The sequence below is a fragment of the Hypomesus nipponensis genome, chromosome 14 (assembly GCF_054491055.1).
Source record: "Hypomesus nipponensis isolate SF chromosome 14, ASM5449105v1, whole genome shotgun sequence".
In the NCBI taxonomy this organism is placed as follows: Eukaryota; Metazoa; Chordata; class Actinopteri; order Osmeriformes; family Osmeridae; genus Hypomesus; species Hypomesus nipponensis.
Genome location: NC_140374.1, coordinates 19,672,248 through 19,698,991, shown reverse-complemented (window position 1 = coordinate 19,698,991; position 26,744 = coordinate 19,672,248). Strand labels below are relative to the sequence as shown.

General features: G+C 51.1%; 1 protein-coding gene across 1 annotated transcript; it reads left to right on the top strand.

Annotated features, from left to right (window-relative positions):
- The first annotated feature begins 523 nt into the window (after nucleotides 1–523).
- cd82b (CD82 molecule b) lies at nucleotides 524–15,142 on the top strand. The gene is given in 10 exon segments (XM_084672601.1): nucleotides 524–733; nucleotides 4,204–4,276; nucleotides 5,442–5,514; nucleotides 9,334–9,458; nucleotides 10,278–10,352; nucleotides 12,015–12,113; nucleotides 13,111–13,250; nucleotides 13,252–13,282; nucleotides 14,609–14,692; nucleotides 14,983–15,142. Coding segments are annotated over 9 exon segments (768 nt in total). The 5' UTR covers nucleotides 524–733; nucleotides 4,204–4,213; the 3' UTR covers nucleotides 15,061–15,142.
- Nucleotides 15,143–26,744: the final 11,602 nt, after the last annotated feature.

Here is a 26,744-nt window from a genome sequence, read left to right as displayed (position 1 = left end):
TAGGCTACTTCAACTTTTAAAAGGTCTTTTTAAACATGAGTATAATAATTCTACTTGAGTGAAGGATGTGTGTACTTTTACCATCTCTGCCTTTAATTTAGAACCTTTCCCAGCACGATTAGCCGACTATACACCTCATTTTTGTGTATGTGTTTGACCATGTGTGTGTGTGACGAAATTGTGAAATTTAATGTGACAAGGTCGACTGTCTGACATTTATACAAATGTGTAGATTGAGGATTAAGGGATTCTGTGGCAATGTAGCAAAAAGCTCTAATGTTTCTGTTTGCATTCTTCCCATGCTTTTGGCCTAAAATTTATCGAGCATGTTAATGCTGGGATCCTTAGGCCATTATGTCTAAGCATGGAAAGCGTAGCCTACAATATCAAGTTCCCAGAAAATAATTTACTTCGTCGACCAACTCCAAATGTCTTGAATGAAACAACTCTTCTTAGAGGTTGCCTGTTTTTAACAAATTGATTCGAAAGCATTCCCCAAACAAAACCGTTCCCTAAATGAGTGTGCACTTATAATGGAGGTTATAGGGACCGTCTAGACACGAAAGAGTTAATGAACTAACTCATGTCTACCGCATGGTGGGGTTCTGGGACGAACCTCTGCCCAAATCATTTACATGTACAGCCTTCACAGTTTCACACACGCACAACGCCAACGGGACGGGTAGGCAGGCAGCAGTCCATCTTCTAACGGTTCTCCGTTTTTTACATAAATGTAAGTATAATGTATCGGGGCCGCCAATGTGTCATGGTTGTAAAGTTTATATGTGAAGAAGTTAACGCCAGGTTTCGTTTCGAAACGCTTTCAATGAGGCATATCAGAACTTTTACATCGACTTTATGCTAGGCAAATCCTCGAGTAAACGCATGTCTTACTGTTCTTCTTGGTGTCTGGAACACATTTTTCATGGAATCAGTGTCTCAGTGAGATTTCACTTCAGCTGTCATACTCGTTGTAGAATTGAGATATGTATGTGTACTTAATTCGTTATTGGCTTCCTGTGCTTGCCAGCACAACCAGCTGTCACTACCACACCGGCCGAGTGACCACTTAACAACTTGCTACTAGCTATGTAGCCTAAGTAGGAAGAAATGTTTTTGTGACGAAAAAATCTCAAGAGGCATTCATTGCTTACATGAAAGTGTTGCTGTTGATATCAATGGCAGTTAGATGCCTTGTTTAAACAGAGTTCATTGCGTGCCATGGTAATGGACACAGATGTGTTGTCTGGTCATATTTAACTGAAAGGTGTCTGTTTTGGGCCAAGGATTTGGCAGAGGTCACGTCATTAGGATGTAATGGACGGAATAGTACAAGCAAGAGTCTGTGCTTACCAAACACAAATATTTCCAATACAGGATTAGCTTAAAGAGTGTTAAATTAGCCCCCATGGCAATACCTCCTTTTTTTATGAGAAGGCTCATAGACTAGGGGCTATGAAAAGCAAGCTTTGCTGTAAATTTAAAGTATTGGTTTCTGAGTGGTCAGTTTTGGCAAGACTTTGACAAGACTCTTGTTTTCTTTTTGCCATTCACCATTATGTACGTGTGTGTGTGTGTGTTTGTATGTGTGTGTGTGTGTATGTGTGTGTGTGTCAAGTGAGGCCCTCTTTGTCTGAAGAACTTTGTGCTTGTTTTTCCTGTGCCCACAGTTGACAACACCATGCCAATGGTCATCCCCCCAAAAGGCATAAAGGCACTTTCTGTTTCAATCTTACTGCAACTAAAATGTCTGTCACGGTCAAACTCTGGGTTTGGGAAGCATGGGGGAGTTCCCTGTAAAGATAAGAACACTAGATTTCCATAGGCAACTAATTTCCCTTTCTCAAGTTTCCCAACAGAATGATTGAGTCATTCACTCTTGGTCTGTGGTATCAGTAATGTGACTCACAATCACTGCCCCCTTACCATTGTTATGAGAGGTGTGATACTGTAGGAGGGAACATCAAGCCCACGGCTCCTATTGTAGGCTTCTTTCACTTTGTTTTTCTGAATAACGAGGGTTATATTTATAATAATAGTTACCCTGTGGTCTTCCTAGCCTGGCCTGGTTGTTACTGTAGCTTACGCTATATGGTCGCTGTTTTCTCTCAGATTGAAACCTTGACAGAGAAGCACTTACAGTAAGGACACTTCAGTCAATTCATAACTGGTGGCAGGAAGTGGCTTCAGTCAACAAACAGACTGTAGGTGGAACTCATAACTACCTAAGCCTGTGTTAAATCCCCAGTTCTAGACCACTCATACAATCTGCTTTAGGGGATTATGAGATCTGTGTGTGTATCTGACTGCTACTCTACGTGGTTTGGGTTTTCTCCGAGGGCTGCTGTTGTAAACACTAGAGGCGAGGATACTGCTTTGTGTTCCGGATTGTGATTCAGTTCAATCCCGTCTGAACAGTTCAATAACTGGGTAATAAATAACTATGACCATTTGAATAATTATTGGTCATGCCTGTGTGTGTGTGTGTGTGTTTGTGTGTGTGTGTGTGTGTGTGTGTGTTTGTGTGGACTAATGTTTTCATATCAGGACCTGTTAGGTCAGTTGATACAGCAGAAGGTTTTACTGCTCATATTAAGACAGAGCATAGCCTGTAGTACTATCTTCGCCTTTTGAAGTACGTGTGTGTTTGAAGTGGTTAAAGGGGGTTAAAGAGGAGAATATGTGGGAGGTCTTACTGTATGTGGTCAGTGTATGCGGTGTTTGAACTGAAACCAGCATGGCGTGCGATTGCATAGGCCTACCTCACATGAGCCCTTTAGAACCAAGCCTTAATGAATGCTTTATGGACGATCACCATGGAAACACATTGAAGTGTCGGGGGTTGAGTGTGTCTCCTCAGACACTCTGTCGTGTAGAGAGCAACGACCAGTCAACCACTGAGCTCGCGTGCGTACCAGCACAGTCTCCAGTCCAGTCTTTCCAGGAGCGTAGGAGGAACCTGCCCCATAAGTCACATCACTTTCTCTTTTGCCGACGAGTCATTAATGACTGTCTGTGCTTTATTCAGCTCCGTGCCCTCACAGGGGAAAGACTGGGAGGAAATGGAGCCTGTAATGGCTCTCAAGGGGAAAGTAGGCTTAGCTGTGAAGGATGTACGCAAACACACACACACACACACATAAAACAGTAGCATTTGACACTGAAGATACTTAACAACTTGCTGGCGACACTAACCTCATGTTTTTTTGAGCTTGATCGTAGTAGGTGGGATGGGGTGTGCTGGAGAACGAGGCCTGGCAGAGAGGACCCTGTGGCAGAGGCTTAGCATACGATAGCCTACATATGAGGAGTTGTCCTCATGCAATATTTTCAGACTCTGCAAATAACCAAAATGGCTGCTTGTGGTTCAGAGATTTCTGGAAAACAAACCGGCCAGTGTTTGCTTTGGTTTGGTGGATAAGAGACCCGCCAGGGAGTTTCCAAACGTACCAATCTCTGGTGCCGTTAATGACAGTGTGCAGCAGGTGTCTCTCTGAAACACTTTTTTCATGATCTTGGCTGTTTATAGGTGTGTGTGTGTGTGTGTGTGAGTTTCACTATGACATCTGTTGCTGTTTCTGTGTCAATGTCTGAACCCAATTAAAGCTAAACTTGTTGTCTTGTTGTATCTGAAAAAAAACTTTGGGTTGACAATATGTTGCCATGACATCAGCTTTTTAATGAACTGGGTCATATGTTCCAGTTTTGCTCCTTTCATTTGCCTAGGAAAGTCCATAAACATGGAAGTTAACATGTTCACTGGGTTCACTGCTGTGTCTGTAAACACCGTAGTGCAACCCAGTTCATTTGTGATGTGACGGCAGTTGCTTGCTTCACCACAGACACAGACACAGTCACCATGACCACCCCACGGTCCCACCACAGTGATCATGGCTCAGTCTGGCTCTTTGAGCACCCCCCGCCCCCTCCAGAGGGTTGGTTGAGTCCAGAATGGTCCAGAATGCTCTTTCTGGGAAGCTTTGGAGACTGATGGCTCCATGTGTAGGCTACATGGAACAAGACTAGATGTATCACACGTGGTGGTTATGCTTGACTAGGAAACAAGATTGCTGCAATCTTACAGCTTCTTTCTCTGTCTGTCTCTCTTCATCTTTGTCTCTCTCCATTTCTGTCTCTATGATATTTAGTTTTCAGCTGCCGTGAAGTCAAAGTAAACATTTTTTGTTTCCCTCTCTTTTCTAGAATCGTTACCATGGCGACCGGGTGCATAACAGCCACCAAGTACTTCCTGTTCCTCTTCAACCTCCTCTTCTTTGTAAGTGATCAGACATCCAATCCCTGGGCGCATCCTCTGTATATCCCTCTGAATTCCAATGCTTTTTCCCCTTGCAATGTGAATGCTCTTGTTTGGCATGTAGTAACTAGTAAGTGGCTATTTAAAGGAGTAGAACCAAAACAGCTTTTGAGACTTGTAGTAGGTACTGCACGTTAGGAACGATCAAGGGAAGCCTTCTAGAGTGTGCCAGGGCTGGGCCCCACTTGAGAGGAGATGGGTTCTACCTGTTCCATGTCAGACCTACCACATCCACCACAGCATCACAGATGTGTCCCAAGTTCCCATCAAACCCCACCCCAACGTGCTTTTTTGAATCGGCTCGACAGCCTTCCTGTCCTCCTCAACCCTCCCTGATTATGTCCAGACGCTTCCAGTGACAGTCCTAGTAAAACCGAGCGAGTCGTTTGATGTGAACACTCCTCGTCTGGGCTTTAATGGCTAACGTCTGTGGCGCGAAGAGGCTGACCGTAAGAGGGGAGGAAGGGGCGGGGCCACGCGGCTCCCGTGGCGCTAACAAGCACCCCTTAAGGGGGGGGAAGGACTGACTGCTGACATGCTCTGGACAACCCAACCACCCCCTTCACAAACCAACACCCTTCAAACAAGACCCCCGTAAATTACACACCAGTCCTGGGCTTTGCTTCCCAGTGGAACTGCAGCGGAGCCATTAAACCCTCTCATGCCCACGACTACTCCCTCCTACAAATGGCCAGCGCTGAGAGAAGGCCCAGAGTGTTTTCCGGAACTTCCTGATCAGATCCAGATCCCACGGTCTTGGTCCTGAGAACCCCCCCACCCACAGCCCCGGTTTCCCCGTCCAGAGCTGTTCAGTGTTATGGGGGTCAGACTGAGTGGAATGGAAGATCTCCCCTTCCATCCAAACCAGGGTTGGCTTCTTGATCCTGGTCCACATCGTCTATCGTCTCTCAGTCTCCTCAGAAAGACTGAAAGAGAGAGGGGAGGGTGGGACGACGAACTGATGTTTTCCAGATGGAAGAGAGGGAGAGTGAGGAAGGCTTCTTCCTTGCCTTGTCTCTCCTCTCCTCTGCACACATCTCCCAAATAGCTGCACGTTTGATCTGACTGTTTCCTACAGAAACTTCCAGCGGGTTCCACTGGTCTAAAGAGTTTCTCTCCTCTGTAGATCTTCGGAGCGTTGATCATGGGATTCGGGCTCTGGGTTCTCCTTGACAACCAGAGCTTTATTGCAGTGCTACGTAAGTACATGCACACACACACACACACACCCACAGACACACAAGCATGCTATGCTGCCATATCCTGTGGTGGTAACCAGATGTTGAATCCTCTACCATGCACCAGTTACTATCAGCAGCAGTGGAGAGACAGTCAAATTCTAAACCCTACACCCCGGTCTTTGCAGCTCATGTGGGTATCAGCTCTCTGGCCTCGTTCCCACAGACACAAGGGAAGAGCGCAGTAAAACCAGAGGGATGTCAGCAGTAAACCAAAACTGTGACCCCCACTGCAAGCCCACGGGGTTTGCAACCGCTTGAATGCTGCTCTGTGGTCAAACACTCACACACACTCTAAGAGAGAGAGAGAGAGAGAGAGAGGGAGAGAGAGAGAGAGAGAGAGAGAGAGAGAGAGAGAGAGAGAGAGGGAGAGGGAGAGAGAGAGAGAGAGAGAGAGAGAGAGAGAGAGAGAGGGAGGGAGGGAGGGAGGGAGGGAGGGAGAGGGAGAGAGAGAGAGAGAGAGAGAGAGAGAGGGCAGTGTCTGTCATAGGAGGAGGTGACTAACTGTGTAGACGGCGGCCTAGTTATCACAACACCTCAAGTCGTCTCATCCTGTGTTACAGAATAGCAGCTTACCTCACAGCAGTCCACTTCCTACTTTCTACTGTCGCTCACAGCAAGGGTGGTCTTATGTGCCAACTTGCCTGATGACAGACACCCACGTGTTGTTGACACACACAAGTGTGTTGTCGGGGATCCATTGCAGAAACGTATAAGAGGATAATGATATTACAGACACGCTGATTCCTGCCGCACCCCACCCAGTGGCCTTTAACAGCTTCCTTAGGATGGCTGTGTTCTGACCCTCTGCAACGTAAGAAATGTGGTCCTCGCTCCATTAGGAAGTGCAGTCCAACTCTGATGCGAAGAACAGGGAGTCTTGGACGGAAAACACTATAAATCTTTCTGATTCGCCTCAAAATGATTTCAATGTGTTCAGCACAGATGGAGCATTGCCGAAAGCAGAAGTTTAGTTATTCACTCAGTGCTGGTTGCAAAAAGGAAGTTTCTATAGTACTGCTAAAGAGTCAAGGCTCATGGAGAGAAAAAGTTTACAGTTTGGGAATTATTAGTTAGCCTGTAGGTAATCCATCAACAAATCTAATGACTGTAGCAGAAAGCGAGATCCCTCTCTTGAGGGCTGCCTTCGGAGCCAAAGTCTATATTTAGACGGGATGTCCATTCAGGCTTGAATAATGAGCTGGAGTTTGACAAAGACCGACCAGAGCTGGTCGAGTTTCCCGGACTTCGAAGACCATATTTCATAGTACGATGTCCTCACCCCTATCTGCACTGGACCCACGCCAAGGTCATTACGAAGCCAAGGCTGCATAGCGTTGATATGGTGTTCCGTAACACAATGAACGAAGCATGGCGCCTTTTTATCACCTGAGGGAGGCTGGACCTTTGTTTTTACGTCACCCAGCTGCTCCTGCAGAGATAGCTAAGATCCCACAGGCCTGCTAGCCTGAGGATATCCCCTCTGTGGTCACCCCGGCCCTCCTTCTCCAGCCCTCTCCACCCTGGGTGTGTGTGGGTGGGGGTGGACAGTGCTTCACTATGGCCCCAGGATGCCTACCCCCATACTGGGTCAGTACAGAGAACCACAGCTGCAAGCCGGGTGTGTTTATTGACTCTACAGGTCCTCAGAAGTTACTCTACAGCCTCTCTGAAAACAGGATCTCTTTGTGTTTTTCATGTTCCATTCTAAACGGGCTATATTAATAGAGCCCTCTTCAGCTGCCTGCCAGACTATTCTGGGGTGGGGGTCTTGAGAATGTTATAGTTTCAGTGTCTCGTCCGTTTAAAGGATCGACTTTCGACCAAATGTTCTCTCCATCGGTGTCGTACTGTAAGATCGTTTACCATTGCAACCTCGCACGTCGAGTTTATCACACCGGCACTGACCAAAACACAGCTTACCCTTAGTTTAAACAAGAGACGGCCTTGGGGAAGGAGATTGGTGCGCTCCAAAGCGCTGTGGGGCCTTTCTGTTTCTCGCTCCACTATTTTAGACGTTGGCTTGCGTTGAACCCTAAGCAACACTGCAAATAATATATCCATCGAGTCATAACCGTGTCATAGCTTTAATTTCAGCTTTCACGCTGCTGACACTTAGCCCTATGTTTACAGTCTGAATCTGTATCTCATTATGGGCATTCATTTGGTCCCGCTGCAAAGGCTGAATGTGCAGCCCTGGGTGTGTTTATACAGTGAGCCTTGCAAGGCTTAAACCATAGCTCACCCCCCCTGAGACACAGTTGTACAGGCCACCACTCTTGTCTCTTTAAATGGAAATTTCTGGTGGAAACCACCAGAGGAACTATTTGAACATTTACAGTGGAGACACACATTGGAAACTTGCCACAGTACAAGAAAGCGAAGCTTGCAGTAAGTGCAGTAACCAGGTCCACAGATGTTGACTTTAGCAGAAAGCTATGTCGTAACATTTACCGCTGGAGATACGAACAGCTGCTGCCTGCCCCAAACCGAAGTGTGTCTGTGCGGCTGCAGCGCTGCAGCGCCCCGGCTCACGCAGTCTGACACCTGGACCTTTTTGGGGAAGTGTTGTCAGAAGCACCAAAACACCATCAGTGTGTTGCACTTCCGCAGAGCAGTGAGGTTATGTTCCTCGTCACAGAAACAGCTGACCTGTCTGGGAGGACAGCTGTGTTTGCGGTGAGAGGCTCCTGGCGCCTGGCGCCCCAAGCGAGCGTCCTCGTCCAGCCGTGTGACATCTTCCCCAGGCTCGGCTGGTTCTCAGCCCTGCCTGCAGACCTGGCCCTGTGGCCGCCGGTACCAGTAATCTAGGATGGAGACGGGGCTGGATATAGCCTGGATCCGTGTGTTCCTCCTCTATAAATGCTACCCCAGTAGCCACATGCAGCCTCTCTGGATGGGCTGAGCTCTGTACTTACCAGAGGAGGAGGCCCCGCAGAGAGACCTTCAGCTTTTAATTACGCTCCGACCGAGGGCATGTGGATGTACGACAAAGTAGAGCACGGCTATATAAGGAAGCGAAACAGGGGCACAAATGCTAAAGTGTGTGTGTGTGTGAGAGAGCTTTTCTCTCAAGGTTATATACTACAGGTGTTATGAATGTTTTAACGTACACACACAAAATATATCCGCAAGCAAATAATTAGTCACAAAGTGACTCAGTGCAGAAGAAGACATGGGAATATGAAAGGAATCCAGCTTCCTTCCTCAGCCAATCCTTTGAGGGGAACATGGTGATTTATCTCCATGTTGGCAGCATAGATGGGACTCTGGTATCCAGGGTTTGTCCCACTGTACTGTGAGAATGGTGTTCTGGTTCTCCTTGGCCAGGCGCTCGGCGAGCTGGACCCTGATCACAGAGCCTGAAGGCTGGCTTCATCCCCAGCAGACTCAGCCTCTGATTGGAGCTCCTTCAAGAAAGATAACACACAAAGCCGCAAAATGGCTGAATTCTCTTCTCCCTGGTTCCTTTTTCCTCCTCACTGCCCCAAACCCCCCACCCCCGACCCTCCCACCCTCCCACCCCCTTCCCACCTTCCCACCCCCCAACCCCTCACCTCCCCTCCCTTGATGTATGTATCAAACATACACACTGCCATTTTGACTAAATCGGTTTCCACACACCAGGCTGCTTTGCGAAGCCAGGCTGCTGTGCGCAAGCTGTGTGGGATTGTGTATGTGCATCACCACCACGTCAACTGGAGATGCGTGGTTGGATTAGCGAGTAGAGTGTTAACCTCTTCCTGTGTGTGTGTGTGTGTGTGTGTGTGTTTCCTACAGAGGAGTCTTCCAACACCCTGAAAGTGGCTTCCTACATCCTGATAGGTGTGGGCTCTCTCTCCATGGTCATGGGCTTCCTGGGCTGTATAGGAGCTATCTATGAGATCCGTTGTCTGCTTGGTCTGGTGAGTCACCCTGCACGCCCCAGCTTGCCACTGCGACTCACACGGAAAACACACCTAAACAACCCCCCCCCCCCTCCAGCGCCCCAACCAGCAACATTTTCAGTGTGGTTACAACCAGGCATGTGACTCAACCAACTGCCTTCACAACAAAAAAACACCAAACCCCTTCGAGGCATGGTTGTAAGATGGCGATACGAAATGTTGTTTTTCTGGAACAATGTTCTGCATTACTGTACAGTCAGGATTAAGCCTCACTGCCGATTGTCACGGGCTCCACTGACCTCGGCCTTCTGTGTGTGTCCCCTAGGTTAGCATGTGTGGATTCACTAAGAGGGGGTTACAGGGATAAGCCAGGGGGATTTGGGGGTATGGCGTGGGGGTGCCTTGACTGGGGCGGGGGGCTGGGGGGGGGGCGTTGGGCGGGGGACCTGCAGAGGGGCTGTGTTTGTAAGCTCTGCTGACCCAATTACCCTGATGACAATGACCAGCTGTCAGGCCCTCTGTCTGGGGATTCCCCCCCCCCCACTTCCCCGCCTTTATGCATGGGAACTAAGGACATGTACAGACACTGGGTAGAGAAGGTCAACACGACTCACAGTTGCCGCCCCCCCCCCCTCCCTTTGGAGATTACGATTAAGGAAGATTTTCACTGAAATGGAGAGAGATGCCCTGTTCTGGTGTACTTTCTCTAGAGTGTGGCGGTAGGATGACCCTGTGTTGCCGTGGTGACCGTGCATGTCCAAACCGTGGGCCGCGGCCTGAGCCGAGCGGCAACAGCGTGGTGACCATCCCATAATGTTCTCCTCATGCTCTCCACAGTACTTCACCTGCCTCCTGCTCATCCTTGTTGCCCAGGTGACAGCAGGCGTGCTCATCTATTTCCAGAGAGACCTGGTGAGTTGACCTCCGCGCACACACACCGCACATACACGCCCTACGCTCGCGCGCAAACACACCGGACACACACACCACACACAAACGCACACAACCTCCCTCTAGCTCCTCTCCAGTCTCACCTCTCCCTTGACCCTCCAACCCCCCATTTAATCCTTGTTCTCAGCCACCCCCATCGCCCATTTCCCCTTTCTCTGCACAGCTGGGATGTGCTGGTCATGCCCCCCTCCCCTACAGCTGTGCCTGCCTCTCCCAAACAGCAGCCTCTGAGGACCCCCCCCCCCACCCTGGAGCAGTGTGGGTGTGATCTGACAGCAGAGCAGCCTAGTTTAACGTGGGCCGTGACTCAGAACAGGGGCCAACTGAATGCGTGGGAGAACAGGTGCTCTCGGGGGTAGAGGTTTCTTGCGTGGAGGAAGCAGGGGAACGGTACTGTACCCCTCCCCACACCCCTCTCTCTGTTTCCCCTTCCAACCACAACCGGTGTTGGTGTGGGGGGAGAGAGACTATTCCGGATATGCGTCAAAGGTATGGCAAGATTTTGCTGAAGAGGAGGGGGAGGAGGACTGTGGTCCTGACGTGCCCACAGCGCCCTCTCCAGGTGGCAGGAGCACAGAGCAGGCAGATCTCAGACTCCGGTTAGACCGAACAGTCTGACGTTCACATCCACTCACGCTTAATAAATGCAAACTGGTTTTGACTTTGACTTTGGTGTGTGTGTGTGTGCGTGTGTGTTTGTGAAAGAGAAGAGGAGTGTTTTGTTTGAGCACCTCCACCCCTCTGTCCGGCTCCAGTTTAGCAAACACAGCTAGTCCCTGTAGCACTGCAACTACAGCAGTGTGGGATTGTATTAACCTTTAGAAGGAGTGTGTATAGTTGGCGGGTGTAGGTGTGTTCATGATCGTGGTCCTTGGCTCAGACATGTTCCCTGTGTTTAGGGCTTACCACAGGGCAGGGCAGAGTACAACCTTTTTTTTCTACAAAAGGGTTAGGTTCTCTCCTGCTCTCTTCTCCTTCCCTGCTCTGCTTCGCTCCCCCTCTGCTTTCCTCTCTTCTCCTTGACCCCTCCTCTCCCCTCCTCTCTCCTCCCCTCCTCTCCTTGACCCCTCCTCTCCCCTCCTCTCTCCTCCCCTCCTCTCTTTGACCCCTCCTCTCCCCTCCCCTCCTCAACCTCTCCCCTCCTCTCTTTGACCCCTCCTCTCCTTGACCCCTCCTCTCCCCTCCTCGACCCCTCCTATCTCCTCCTCTCCTTGACCCCTCCTCTCCCCACCTCTCCTTGACCTCTCGTCTCCCATCCTCGACCTCTCCTCCTCTCCCCTCCTCTCCTTGACCCCTCCTCTCCCCTCCCCTCCCCTCCTCAACCTCTCCTCTCTCCTCCTCTCTCCTCCTCTCCCCTCCTCTCCTCGACCCCTCCTCTCCCCTCCCCTCCTCAACCTCTCCTCTCTCCTCTTCTCCCCTCCCCTCCTCTCCTCGACCCCTTCTCTCCTCTCTCCTCCTCTCCTCTCCTCTAAGAGGTGCCCTGCAGAGACTCCACCTCTTGGCACTTCCACGGCACACACACACCAGTGTAAAACCACACACACTGGCCCAGGATCATGCCCCGCGTGCTCTTGGCCGCTCTGTGTGGGGTTTCAGTCGCTCTCCTGTCTGTTGTCCCCCCAGCTGAAGAACGAGATGTCCAACATCATGAAGGGGATGCTGGCCAACTACACGGGCCAGAACAAGACCTCGGAGCTGACCTGGGACTACATCCAGAGGACGGTGGGTCTACAACACCAAAGGGTTTGATTTATCAAGGCGTTCGGTGACAGCGTCACTCAAAAGGATTGCTCATTACGAGGTCCCCGGGTAAAATACACTTTGACGCGGGTGACTTTGCCTCCATTTCTCTGTTAAGACTGGAGCGGTACTGGAACATTTACATTGACGTTACATGTATGCATTTAGCAGATGCTTTTATCCAAAGTGACTTCCAAGAGAGAGCTTTACAAAAGTGCATAGGTCACTGATCATAACGAGATAGGAACACTGCTGAGGGAAGTGCTGACTTTTCTCTCCCTCCTCTCCTGCCTCAGACAGGCTCTCGAGCCAAGTCCCCCGCCCCCTCCCCTGCCCCTGCCCCCGCCCCCGCCCCCTCCCCTGCCCCTGCCCCCGCCCCCGCCCCCGCCCCCTCCCCTGCCCCCTCCCCCGCCCCCTCCCCTGCCCCTGCCCCCTCCCCTGCCCCCGCCCCCTCCCCTGCCCCCTCCCCCGCCCCCTCCCCTGCCCCTGCCCCCGCCCCCGCCCCTGCCCCCGCCCCCGCCCCCTCCCCTGCCCCTGCCCCCGCCCCCGCCCCCTCCCCTGCCCCTGCCCCCGCCCCCGCCCCCTCCCCTGCCCCCTCCCCCGCCCCCTCCCCTGCCCCTGCCCCCTCCCCTGCCCCCGCCCCCTCCCCCGCCCCTGCCCCCTCCATCCAGAGACCTGGCAAGCCACCAGCCAAAGAGCCCTTGTCCCATGCAATTAATTCTTGCTATTTGAAAATGGTCAATTTTCAGCAGAGAGCATCGAAGGAATGATGATTGTAATTTAACTGAACAGTCGAAAATTGCCTTTGCTCTGTCTTCCTATTTTTTCACGATTTTCCACACCCCTTTTCTCTTTCTCACGCTGTGTCTTTCTCCGTCTCACCCCTTCTCTCTTTTTCTGTCTCTCTCTCATCATCTCTCTGTCTCTCCCCCTCCTGTCTCTCTATCTCCCACCTCTCTCTCTCTCTTTCCCTCTCCAGATGAAGTGCTGTGGATGGACACAGTCTTCTAACTGGTTGGAGAACGTGTGGATCAAGAACAGCTCTCAGATCCTGTACCCTTGCTCCTGCCGGAACGCCTCCATGCCCGGCACCGACATCAAGGAGTCAGGGCTGTGCGAGCATGTCCCAGGACATGCCCATCTACCAAACGGTATCCCTGCGCCACAAAACCTAGACCCTACAAAACCATGACCATGTAGTACAATCCCTAGACCTCACACCAAAATGTAGAACGTGCAGTACAGAACCTCACAGTACCACACCTAGACGCACATAGAACCTAGATCGTAGACCCCGCCATCCCCCAAACCTACCAAACGGTACTGTCAGGGTTAGGGTCTGATCGAGCCCTTACCCCTAGCCCTTACCCCTAGCCCTTACCCCCTACCCCTAGCCCTTACCCCTAGCCCTTACCCCTAGCCCTTACCCTCAGCCCTTACCCTAGCCCTTACCCCTACCCCTTACCCCTTACCCATAGCCCTTACCCCTACCCCTAGCCCTCTCCAAAGCAAGTACTGATATTAAACTACATTTGTTTTAAATTTGTGTAAGAGGTAAGAGGTAGGGGTAAAGGGTAGGACTAAGAGGTAGGGGTAAAGGTTAGGGGTAAGAGGTAGGGTAGGGGTAAGGGCTAGGGGTAAGAGGTAGGCTAGGGGTAAAGGCTAGGGGTAAAGGCTAGGGGTAAGGGCTAGGGGTAAGGGCTAGGGGTAAGGGCTAGGGGTAAGGGCTAGGGGTAAGGGCTAGGGGTAAAGGCTAGGGGTAAGGGCTAGGGGTAAGGGCTAGGGGTAAAGGCTAGGGGTAAGGGCTAGGGGTAAGAGGTAGGGTAGGGGTAAAGGCTAGGGGTAAAGGCTAGGGGTAAGGGCTAGGGGTAAGGGCTAGGGGTAAGGGCTAGGGGTAAGAGGTAGGGGTAAGACATTGGGATTTGGCCCAGGTACACCTACAGTGTAAGGATGTGAAAAGACGGGCACCTCATGTGCTGCGAGTGTCTGTTGACAGCTGCTGTCTTCAGACTTCAGAGTCCTTGTTTGTGTTGAGCAAAGGCCTATATTCGGATGGCTCCCTGCTCGCTGCTCGGTTTGTTTTCAGGCGAGCCCCTCTCAGGATCCCCCTGGCCGAGGCTGTATTATTCTTCCTCTGTGCAGCCCTGTCCAAAGACAACAGTTGGTGTTTAGAGAAGACACTGCTCTGTCCGGCTGGAATTGCTCCCCCATTAATCTCCCTCTCTCCACTTCTCTCCCTCCCTCTCTCCCTCCCTCCATCCCTCTCTCCTTCCTTCCTTCCTTCCCTCCCTCCCTCCCTCTCTCCCCCCCTCCCTCCCTCCCTCCCTCCCTCCCTCCCTCCCTCCCTCCCTCCCTCCCTCCCTCCCTCCCTCCCTCCCTCCCTCCCTCCCTCCCTCCCTCCCTCCTACTCTCCTCTCCCTCACTGTCTATCCCTCATTTTCTTTCTCTCCTTTCTTCACTCTCATCCCCCGTTCCAGGGCTGCATACACAATGTGGAAGGCTGGCTCCTGGAGAACTGTGGAGTTATTCTTGGAATCTGCGTCGGAGTGGCAGTTGTGGAGGTATCTCTCTCTCTCTCCTTCCCACACACAAGCTTTCATGTGTGGTAGCAGGGGTGTAGCAAGTGGGTGGATGCCCCTGGAAGCCTAATTATAGGAGCTCCCCTTTTGCCCTGTGTGTGTGTTGGGTGTGTTTCAGGGGGGTGGGGTGCACTGGTTCAGTCCAATCATTCACACACACACACTCAAACACATTTCTTTGCTCCTGTGCCAGTTCTGGAAGTGTGTGTGTGCGTGTGTGTGTGTGTAAGCCCTGATGTTGTGTGTCTAACCCAGTGTTATCTTCCTCCTAGCTTTTGGGCATGATCCTGTCCATGTGCCTCTGCAAGAGTGTTGTCCAGGAAGATTACACCAAGGTTCCCAAGTACTGAGACGGATGACCACTGGAGCCATGCAGCCCACACATGCCTGGACACACACACACACACACACACAAGGAGAGGCAGCTGTCTCAAGCCATTAACCATCCTATGTCAAGACAACTGTGTAGGTCTTGAACTCTTGTCTCTTCTCAGTCCCATTCTTACACACGCACACATCTCATTCAATATGAACAAAGGACCTTGTTCCTTTTGGACATGCACTTGCTGTTTTACAATGGTTCGCCAATATTTCATATTTTTATCAGACAAAACTGCATTTATTTAGCACCAGTTTTGGATTCTGTTTTGAATGAAGCCAGAAGTTCAGGCATAATGACGTCCTTGTCGTTGGCGCGAACGAATGAACTGTGTCCCTGTCCTCCCCCCTGTGTCACTGTCCTCCCCCCTGTGTCTCTGTCCTCACCCCTGTGTCACTGTCCTCCCCCCTGTGTCACTGTCCTCACCCCTGTGTCACTGTCCTCCCCCCTGTGTCACTGTCCTCCCCCTGTGTCACTGTCCTCACCCTGTGTCTCTGTCCTCCCCCCTGTGTCACTGTCCTCCCCCTGTGTCACTGTCCTCCCCCTGTGTCTCTGTCCTCCCCCCTGTGTCACTGTCCTCCCCCTGTGTCACTGTCCTCACCCTGTGTCTCTGTCCTCCCCCCTGTGTCACTGTCCTCCCCCCTGTGTCACTGTCCTCCCCCTGTGTCACTGTCCTCCCCCCTGTGTCACTGTCCTCACCCTGTGTCACTGTCCTCACCCTGTGTCACTGTCCTCCCCCCTGTGTCACTGTCCTCCCCCTGTGTCACTGTCCTCCCCCCTGTGTCACTGTCCTCCCCCTGTGTCTCTGTCCTCCCCGTGTCCTGTTTCTCTCCTCTCCTAAGAGCTTCTGGTGATAGTGGGTAGACTCTGTTGTGAGAGCACTTTAGAAACATCTTGTAAACTGTTGATCGGTGTGGCAGAGATTTTAGGCCTGTAGAGGCCGGATGTGGAGAAGGGAGAGGGGGGAGGGTGGAGCTGGAGGGCGGTGTGGGTGGTGGATGCTATCGTGAATTAAGGCCACCCTCTAATCCCCACAGCTGGTATTTTTGGTCCTGGAAGGGGGGTGGAGGGTGGAGAGGCCCAGGTTGGTTCTCTCCTCCACCGCCCTAGCCCTAATAATAACCTTCCTCCACCTCCACCAACCCCAACTCAACCCCACCCCTCACCCCCCTCCCCCTACCCTGGGCGGGTTTGACTAGTCTCTGTGCACTAGGAGCTGAACTAGAATAGCCCTGCATAAATGTGTGTGTTTCATTTTCTTCAATCCAAATATAAATAAAAACATTTTTTACATCTGTATATACATATAAATATATAACTTTAGTCTTAGAGGGATTAATAGTAGTCTGAGCTCCCTTGGGCAGCGTTTTATCCAGTACCCGGCAGAGGAACGCGGCCGCCTGTTTGCTCTTGTTTGGAGCATGTTATTGTTCTTTGTTTCCACTCTATAGTTAATGAGGTTCAGGCTTTGGCCCAGTGGAGCGCCGTGTCAGCACTGTTTTGGGCAGAATGTGACTGTCGATACTTGATAGTTTGGAGATGACGTTTGTGTTGGTTCGGTCCCCCTCTGTTCTGGTCTGGTGGTTTCAGCTCTACACCCCCCCTTCCAAACACACTATACCGTAGCAAACCTGAGGGACTGAAAATCTGGGGGAAGGAAAAAAAAAGGTTATGTTTTTTTGTTTATTCTTAATGTATTTTACAGTAGTTTTGTTTATTTGAAATTTTGATTTGTAGTTTAAATATGAGTTAGCAAAGCTGGCAATGTCTTGCGAAGTTGACTCCCTTAATGAGTCCGATTTTAATCTGTGAAGTTGGATCATTTAGACAATCGTTGAACATCTGCCAAATTTATGTTGTTATATTTAAGTGTAGATTAAGGCGTTTTATTGTATTGTAAGAATGTTTTACTTATATAAATAAAAAATCCGATGTATTTTGTTGTGCAGGATAATAAATATTAAACACTACCCGAACCTGGAGACACCATGTTCAAAATATTCAGTATCAAGAATAGTTATTAAACTAAACCCACCTCCTCTAAGTGTATATTTTGTTCGTCATTAAGTTCCCCAAATTACTCCACTTCACATCAATCTGCACAATACTGAAGATGGCCACCAGATGGCGGTGTATGTACACTTAAATCTTGCTATTCAACGCGTCAATAAAATAAGAAAAGGTGAGAAGAAGAGTAATGTGTTATGTCTATTGATTCATGCAGGGCTCTCAAATGGTATCAAAAGTTTGGCGTGATATTACCATGACTGTCAATGTTTGGGTACTAAAATCCTGGATAACGGGACACTACTGGTTATTCGGATTGGCTGGTAGGTGGCATTTAACGCTGTACAAGTCGAGACAGCGCTCAACTCGGCAGAATCTTACCTCCGTGTGCCTGCGACTATTAATTGTTTATAGCTGGACAAGTTATCCCTTTACAGCGTGAGAAACACAAGTGTTGCGTGAGAAATGTTTGAAAGGCGTCTCACGGCGAATGCGTGAGACTTGAGAGCCCTGGATGTTAACGAGTTGATTGAAAAATTGGTGTGACATGATATTAAGTCCAATAGGTTGCCACCAAATAATAGAGCTATACATTGGAGAAGTGTATTCTGTTATGAATGTAAGATGTTTTCTAACAATTGTTTTGACATTTCACTGTTGACATAACTCTAACCTCCATCCAGAGGGATAACTTCAAACAATCACAATGTTTACACCTACATTGAAAAATGATTCGATGGGCCAGACAAATAATACAGAACGAGCAAGGTTTTGAGGCCATGACCATCTGTAGAGCCGGTGACAGCCTCAGTCAGTGGCAGAAAGCTGTAGCCAAACAAAGTGTGTATAACAACCTTCTTCTAATCTGCTGATGCTCTATTTTCCATGACAACGAACCTTAACACACGGCTAGCTATAATGAGAGGTGCTTAGCTCTATCTCAGGGGACTGTGTTGACTATTTCAAATAGGACATGGGCCAGCAGGGGGCCTCTACCTGCTAAATCCAACCAAGCTGGAAATCTCCCAGAATTCAATCTGCATATCATCTCCAACAGGAGACCCCTGTGGAGCTGGGGGGTTTAGAGATCAAGAGCCTTATAAGGGAGAAAACAGGATTAGGGGGAATGTCCCTTTGACTGTTGTGTTTTCTATCTGTTCCGAGTTCAAGAACGTTCTGGTGGAAGATTGGACCTCTGGTTTCACCCGCTCTCTGTTCCTCTAGCGTGGATCCACTGGGAGGAAACGGTGTGTGTGTGTCGTGGAGAGAGAGTGGGCTCATGGCCAGGGCAGTGCTGTTGGATCCATTCAGAGTTCCTTTCAGAATATAAGTTCAACACACACACACACACACACAGACCTGAGGTAGTGAGGAAGGAAGGAAGGCCTAGTGTGTTTCCACACCGCTGTCTTTGAAGACCAGGAAGTGGTCCGAAGGGTCATCAGAGAGGCTGGGCTTGTTTGGAAGGGTGAAGGCCAGGGCTCCACGAGGAAGCAGTGAGAAAACCAACCCATTAGAACATCCCCAGTAGCTCTTTTTTCAATTTCTACAGCCTTTTGGTCGAAATTATAGAGTTGTATGACATCTGTACCGGTCAGATGTCACACAGCTTCCTCTGTTGGTAGTTCGGCATTACTAACAGAGGAAGGAGTGTAGGTGTGTGTTGTTTCTGCTCTACAGGATGTGGTTCAGCGACCGATTGGCTGCGGATCACGGTGTGTGTTATTTCCCTCTGAGCTTCCAGGACCGTCGGTGCAGATCCAAGCCGGAGGCTGGACTGGGCTTCCCAGGGCAGGCCAGCGTGCCCAGCGCCCTCTTCCTCTTCTCATAGCAGCTTCCTGTTCTCACTACTCAGGCATCCTCTTACAGGCACCTCCCCCCTCCGACCCTCACTCACGGCACAATGGAACCCACCTCCACCTGCTGACCTTACCCCCACCCCCCCATCCACCCCCACCCCCCCTCGCTCCTGCACCCCCTTTCCTTGTGCATCCTGTGTTTATTGGGGGCTGGTGGAGTAGGTGCCCCCTCCCCCTTACAAACACTGACACACACACACACACACCTTGCCAGGATGAGGTCAGTGCAGTTTGCATACACTCACCCACATTCATCTGTGAGTCAGCCTGTGGGAGAGTGTCTCCCGCCTGCTGTAGATCGCCCTGAGCCTGAGGACTTGATAAGAGAACGGGGTGAAGTGTGCGTCGCTGCGTTCCTGTATGGAAGATCAGTCTCGTTCCATTAGCTGTTTAAATTGTTTCTCTGATAGGCAGCCAGCGACTAAGGTCAGCGGGCACCCAGCGCCTCATTTCCTGCCCAGTGGCCCGCCGAGCCAAGAGAAGACATCACACCTCCCTCTACTCTCTCTCTCTCTTCTTCTGTCTCCCTCTGCTCTCTCACTCTTTCTTTCTCTCTCCCTCTGCACTCGCACTCTCTCTTTCTCTCTCCCTCTGCACTCTCTCTTTTTCTGTCTCCCTCTGCACTCTCACTCTCTCTTTCTCTCTCACTCTGCTCTCTCACTCTCTCTCTCTCCTTCTCTCTCTCCCCCCCTAACCCTCTCTCGTCCTCTTCCTCAGGGTTGATAGGAGCTCTCTCCCCCCTCTCCCTCTCTCCTCCTCTTCCTCAGGGTTGATAGGAGCTCTCTCCCCCCCTCTCCCTCTCTCCTCCTCTTCCTCAGGGTTGATAGGAGCTCTCTCCCCCCTCTCCCTCTCTCCTCCTCTTCCTCAGGGTTGATAGGAGCTCTCTCCCCCTCTCCCTCTCTCCTCCTCTTCCTCAGGGTTGATAGGAGCTCTCTCCCCCCTCTCCCTCTCTCCTCCTCTTCCTCAGGGTTGATAGGAGCTCCCTCCCCCCCTCTCCCTCTCTCCTCCTCTTCCTCAGGGTTGATAGGAGCTCTCTCCTCCTCCGTTGTCATGCACCAGAGCACAGCCCTGCTGACATCACTCTGGCTGGGCTCTGCAGAGCTGCCAGAGATCAGGTAGCATCAGGAATACGAGTCTAGGAAAACACGCTGCTTCCGGTCCTGGGAGGCGGGGAGGGAGGGGGGGGGGGGGGGCGAGAGACAAGCGGCGCCAAGCAAGGAAAGAGAGAGAGTCGCATACTGTGGATTCCATAAAGCCACACAAAGAGCGGACTGACCACATGGCACTGCAGGCCTCAACCACTGCAGCATAAGAAGCTGTGCTAATGCGGTAGAAAAAGACTTATTGACTTATTGAGATAGAAGAAGCTCTTCTATGTCAGTAATACTCAATCATCTGCCCGTTTGCCCAAATGCAACATGGTGTGATGACATGTATTAGCTAAAACGTTATTGTCTTTATGCAAAGAAGGCTTATACATAGCAGTTGAAGCTGTGATGAGCTTTGTGTTGGGGTAGAACCTGAGGCCTTTGTTCCTGAGCACCCTCTGTCTGATCTGATCAATGTGGGAGTGACGAGAGCTATTCCCTGATGGCAGCTCCAGGATTCTCATTAACCTACGATAATGCACCTGTCACACTGATGTGTTGAGTCTTCCAGCCCATTTGTTGCGGATGGCTATCCTCATCTGGCTAGCTACGCTTGAGTTCTTACTGTGCTCTAGCTAAACTCTCTCTCTCTGTCTCTCTCTGTCTTCTTTTGCTTCTGTCTGTCCCACACAAATAAAAGAAGCTCAGTGACTCTCTGCCAAACCTGACTGTAACAGATGTGTGTGTGTAAGAGAGAGTGTGTGTGTGTGTGTGTGTAAGAGAGAGAGTGAGTGTGTGTGTGTGTGTGTAAGAGAGAGAGTTAGTGTGTGTGTGTGTGTGTGTGTGTAAGAGAGAGAGAGAGTGTGTGTGTGAGTACCCTGTTCTCCTCAGGGCAGTAGCAGCTACAGATTCTAATATATTTGTTCAGTAACCCAATGAGATGCCAGACCAACTGGTTCCTGTTGCTGTCCACATGGCCCTGTTTGAATATGAACTACTGCAACAGAAGGGTCCTAACAAGCTGGCTTGCGTGCCATCACACTGCTACAGTACAGTGGTTTCCCAGAAGTGTGTATGTGTGAATGTGTGTGTGTGTGTTCAGAGAGGAAAGTATGCATCGTTTTAGCTATGTTATCTCACATGAGCAGACTTGCGTTTTCTTCGCAACTTAGCAACGTTGTTGCCTGATGTCTTGTGTTTTAATGGACTCCTTTTCCCAGACTGCATTAGGGTTCTCAGCATCCTTACCAATAAGCGTCTGATCATCGGCCCATTTCCCCACGCTGAGAGGAAGCTCCTGCCTCACCACCAGATGTCTTCTATTTCCCCCCGGTTTCTCCCGCCTGATCCCCTGGTCTCCAGAGGGCCTGTGTGATTTATTAATCCCGTCCGGACGCGCGGTGCCAGGACCACACCCTGAGAGCAGGAGGGGACCATGGGAATGCTGCCCGCCGCGCCGGGGAGTGGAGAGAGGCCTTCAGAGAGCCTCTACATCAGAGAAGGACAAAGCCGTGTGTCAGAACCAACCAGAAGGAGACAGAGAGACATAGAGGGAGACAGAGAGAGATAGAGAGAGAGGGAGAGAGACATAGAGGGAGACAGAGAGAAATAGAGGGAGAGACATAGAGAGGGAGGGAGAGAGACATAGAGGGAGAGAGAAAGATGGTGAAAGGGATGTAGTGGGAGTCTACCTCCGCTTACCTACTGTCTCTCATCTGGACTCAATGAAGACCTGACATGGACTGTGACAGACAGGTTAGTTTCCACTGAGATTGAAGTTGAGGGAGCCGCAGAAATCAACCCCTTAAGTTTCCCCTTTGGCGAGGCCTGAAAGAGAATGCAATGTTGGACATCTTGGCACATGTTCTCGGCTCAGGCATCGCCTCATACCTCAACACTGTGTCTGAGACTAGTGAGAAACACCATGCTATCTCTCTCAAGCCTGTGGACGGTGAATTGAGCTTTGTTTTGTGTTTGCATGGGGTTGTGCAGAGCTCATAAAGGAACACAGGAAGTCTGAAGAGGAGGAAGGCCTCCCTTCCTCCTCAGGTCTTCCTGCATCCACTCCACCTTCCTGTCGGTGAGGGCCTATCATGCACAACTGCTGACAGTCCTGAGTGTCTGTCCAAGGCCTTTGCTCTGGATATTGTGTCTGTGGCCTAATATGGGTCTTTGCAAGAGAACACGGATTACAAATATTTTGATGTCAAAGAGCTTAACAGCCCATCCTCGATAAGCAGCTATTTCCACAACCCTGAATGTAAGTGTCAGTGAGTCGTGTTTGGAGTACAGACACACAGAGATGTGTTTATCTGAGTAGCTGTCATCTGGGAAGAACTGCTCTGAGTGCCCAATTATTTCAAATGTTCATTTTGGAAGCGCTGAAATGCTAGGAAAACAGCGCCCTCTCCTCCTAATGGGACTGGTATGTCTTCCATGGTGACATCAGAGCCCTGGTGTTCGACTCTGTTTGTTTAAGAAAAGGACAGGTTATTGTACACAATGTATACACCGCAGGCAACAAATGTCATTCACACGGCTTTCCAGGGGAGGTTTAATCAAGCTTCTTAATAAAAAGGAAAAATTATCCTCACATTTTTACTACTTTAGTGTCATCTAAATGGAAATGAGAGGAAGGAGAAGGGATCTGGGGATGGGACAGCACAGCGGAATATTCCTGGAGACTGATTAGAGAAGTCATGTTAATGAGATTCATTGGCACAATCTAATGTGGAGAACAGAATGCCCCCCTGCTGGGTCTGTCTGTTCCACCCCCTCCTCTCTTCTCTCCCCATATTCTTTCTCTTAATCCCCTGTGGACAGTGTTCTCACTGTCTTTCTGTTTTTCTCTCTCTCTTTTCCTCCCTCTTTCTTTCTCTCTCCCCTTTCTCTCCTCCTCCCTCTTTCTCTCCCCCCTTTTCCTCTTACCTCCCCCCCTCTCTCCTCCCCCCTTCTCTCGCCCCCCTTCCTCTTTCCTCCCCTTCCTCTATCTCCCTTATCTCTCTCTCCCCCTCTCTCTCTCCCTCTAGTCCCTCACAGCAGTCGTGTTTACAGTAGAGCAGGCACCAGGGGAGATCTGCCCCTCGTCACAGCGCTCTCAGAAGATCACAGCAGTGGCGTTGTTACCTTTAGCATCACACGCGTACACGCTGCCCCCCGTCTCCTTGCTGCTACCCTCACAGCGGGCTGAACAGGCCCTCGCTCGGCACCCTGGGACTGGGAGCGGTGCCATGTGACAGGCGGGCAGCTGGGCTACATTAAGTGGAATGATGACTAACCTGTCACTGGAGTTTGGTTTTTCTGCCGCTGCAGTGCATTTTGGGGGCACTTGTGTTCTGTCAGTCAAAGTGGTGCAGTATCCTCTGAGGTCTGCAGTGTGGAACTCTGGGTAGGATCCTGCAGGCTCCCTATCTAGCGTGAGCAAAGAGCTTTTAGAAGAGAGAGAAAATGAGAGCAGGAGAGAGAGAGAGAGAGAGAGAGAGGCAGAGGGAGAAAGAGAGAGAGAGAGACAGAGACAGAGAGAGAGAGGCAGAGAGAGACAAAGAGAGAGAGGCACCCAGATGTTTCAGCTCATCAAGCTTAACTATGAGTTCACTGGGAGAACATCTCAAGCTTTCAGCTTTATTGAGCCCAGAAAGAACCCTCTTAATCCTGCTAGTTCAAACACACACTGATGTACTGTCTCTTCATAGAAGAAGACTTTCTCCTGGAAAAACAATTCCTAGAAAGTGATAGCAACAGTTTAATGAGGGAAGAATGAGCTAATTAATTTGACTTGGCATGGAGACTGTCACAAAAAGGAATGAAAGTCAGAACAATTGAAAAAGGGAGGTGGAGGTTTATGAAGAGAGAACAGGAAAGGGATTTTTGCAGAGGGAACGAGGTATATCCTGACTCTCCTAAGTGGGCTTTCTCATTGAGTGGATGTGCATTTGTTTGCGTGTGTGTGCGGAGGCGATCCTGTTTCCGAAAAGGGAGAGAGACCTCCAGTGCTAATGGGTTCCTCCGGGCCGCTCTCCCCCGGTGTTGTTAGTTCAGAGACTCCAGCCACAGAAATGAAGTGGAAGCTGAGGGGGGGAGGTCAGGAGAGGTCAGAGGAGGGGGGCCCTGGGAGGGGGAGGATGGTGGTGGGTAAGGGTGGGCTGTGTTTTCACAGAGCAGAAGGCTCAACCCCCCCCCCCCCCCCCCCGGGAAAGAAAAACAAAACCGCCCAACCACAGACAAAACATCCAGGGAGCCGTCAAGACATACTACTCCCCACAGAGTGCTTAGGACAGGTCCAAACCTTGCAACCAGAGCCTTCCGACTTCCGACCCTACGCTAAGGGCCACGCACCATGTCCTGTACCACATAACACCACCATATCGCTTATGCAGTACTGGAGCTTACACTCTGTAGCACATCCCTCAAAGGATACTGCGTACATTCCGTGCCGGACAGTACTTTACAGATGACACAGCGCGGCCCAGGACTCAGGTGGCTCCGGGGGCCAGCTGATGTGAGTTAGGAGGAGCGAAGGGCCTCCACTGATGGACTGGACAGGACCGATGAGCTCATCTCTGAGATCATCAAACACTCGCCGCCTCTAACCCCGTCCTCCACAGTCCACCGGGGCCATCGGGGACCAGCCAGTCACACGCGGGTGTCGTCCCAAACCGTCCAATCAAAGTTTGGGGTGGGGGGGGGTGGGGGGGGGTGGGGGGGGAGGGGCACAGGAGATCACGTGAGACCTGTTAAGTCTTTTTTTATGAGGCTGGGGGGAGAGAGAGAGGGAGAGGGAGGGGGGGGGGGGGAGGGATGCAGGGAGGACAGGGCCTGGCAGACCACCTTTTATGGATCTGTGCTGCTGATAGCAACGTTCCATCCCAGCCTTGTTAAAGCCCCCCTCCCTCTGAAGCCCCCCTGTGGGCCTGGCCTGGGCCTCGCTGCACCTGGGCTGTCTGGCTGGGGAGGAACCTTTAACCCCTTCCACCCTCTGCCCCCTAATCTGTCTTTCTTCTGTCCGTTTCCTCCCCGGACAGTGGACAGTGGGGAATAACAGGCATGGAGTCTACAGGCATGGAGTCCACAGGCATGGAGTCTACAGGCATGGAGTCCACAGGCATGGAGTCCACAGGCATGGAGTCTACAGGCATGGAGTCCACAGGCATGGAGTCCACAGGCATGGAGTCTACAGGCATGGAGTCTACAGGCATGGAGTCCACAGGCATGGAGTCTACAGGCATGGAGTCTACAGGCATGGAGTCTACAGGCATGGAGTCTACAGGCATGGAGTCTACAGGCATGGAGTCCACAGGCATGGAGTCCACAGGCATGGAGTCCACAGGCATGGAGTCTACAGGCATGGAGTCTACAGGCATGGAGTCCACAGGCATGGAGTCCACAGGCATGGAGTCCACAGGCATGGAGTCCACAGGCATGGAGTCCACAGGCATGGAGTCTACAGGCATGGAGTCCACAGGCATGGAGTCCACAGGCATGGAGTCTACAGGCATGGAGTCCACAGGCATGGAGTCCACAGGCATGGAGTCTACAGGCATGGAGTCCACAGGCATGGAGTCTACAGGCATGGAGTCCACAGGCATGGAGTCTACAGGCATGGAGTCCACAGGCATGGAGTCTACAGGCATGGAGTCCACAGGCATGGAGTCCACAGGCATGGAGTCCACAGGCATGGAGTCCACAGGCATGGAGTCTACAGGCATGGAGTCCACAGGCATGGAGTCTACAGGCATGGAGTCTACAGGCATGGAGTCCACAGGCATGGAGTCCACAGGCATGGAGTCCACAGGCATGGAGTCCACAGGCATGGAGTCTACAGGCATGGAGTCCACAGGCATGGAGTCCACAGGCATGGAGTCTACAGGCATGGAGTCTACAGGCATGGAGTCTACAGGCATGGAGTCCACAGGCATGGAGTCTACAGGCATGGAGTCTACAGGCATGGAGTCTACAGGCATGGAGTCTACAGGCATGGAGTCCACAGGCATGGAGTCTACAGGCATGGAGTCCACAGGCATGGAGTCCACAGGCATGGAGTCTACAGGCATGGAGTCCACAGGCATGGAGTCTACAGGCATGGAGTCTACAGGCATGGAGTCCACAGGCATGGAGTCTACAGGCATGGAGTCCACAGGCATGGAGTCCACAGGCATGGAGTCTACAGGCATGGAGTCTACAGGCATGGAGTCCACAGGCATGGAGTCTACAGGCATGGAGTCCACAGGCATGGAGTCTACAGGCATGGAGTCCACAGGCATGGAGTCTACAGGCATGGAGTCTACAGGCATGGAGTCCACAGGCATGGAGTCTACAGGCATGGAGTCCACAGGCATGGAGTCTACAGGCATGGAGTCCACAGGCATGGAGTCTACAGGCATGGAGTCCACAGGCATGGAGTCTACAGGCATGGAGTCTACAGGCATGGAGTCTACAGGCATGGAGTCTACAGGCATGGAGTCTACAGGCATGGAGTCCACAGGCATGGAGTCCACAGGCATGGAGTCTACAGGCATGGAGTCCACAGGCATGGAGTCTACAGGCATGGAGTCTACAGGCATGGAGTCCACAGGCATGGAGTCTACAGGCATGGAGTCCACAGGCATGGAGTCCACAGGCATGGAGTCCACAGGCATGGAGTCTACAGGCATGGAGTCCACAGGCATGGAGTCTACAGGCATGGAGTCCACAGGCATGGAGTC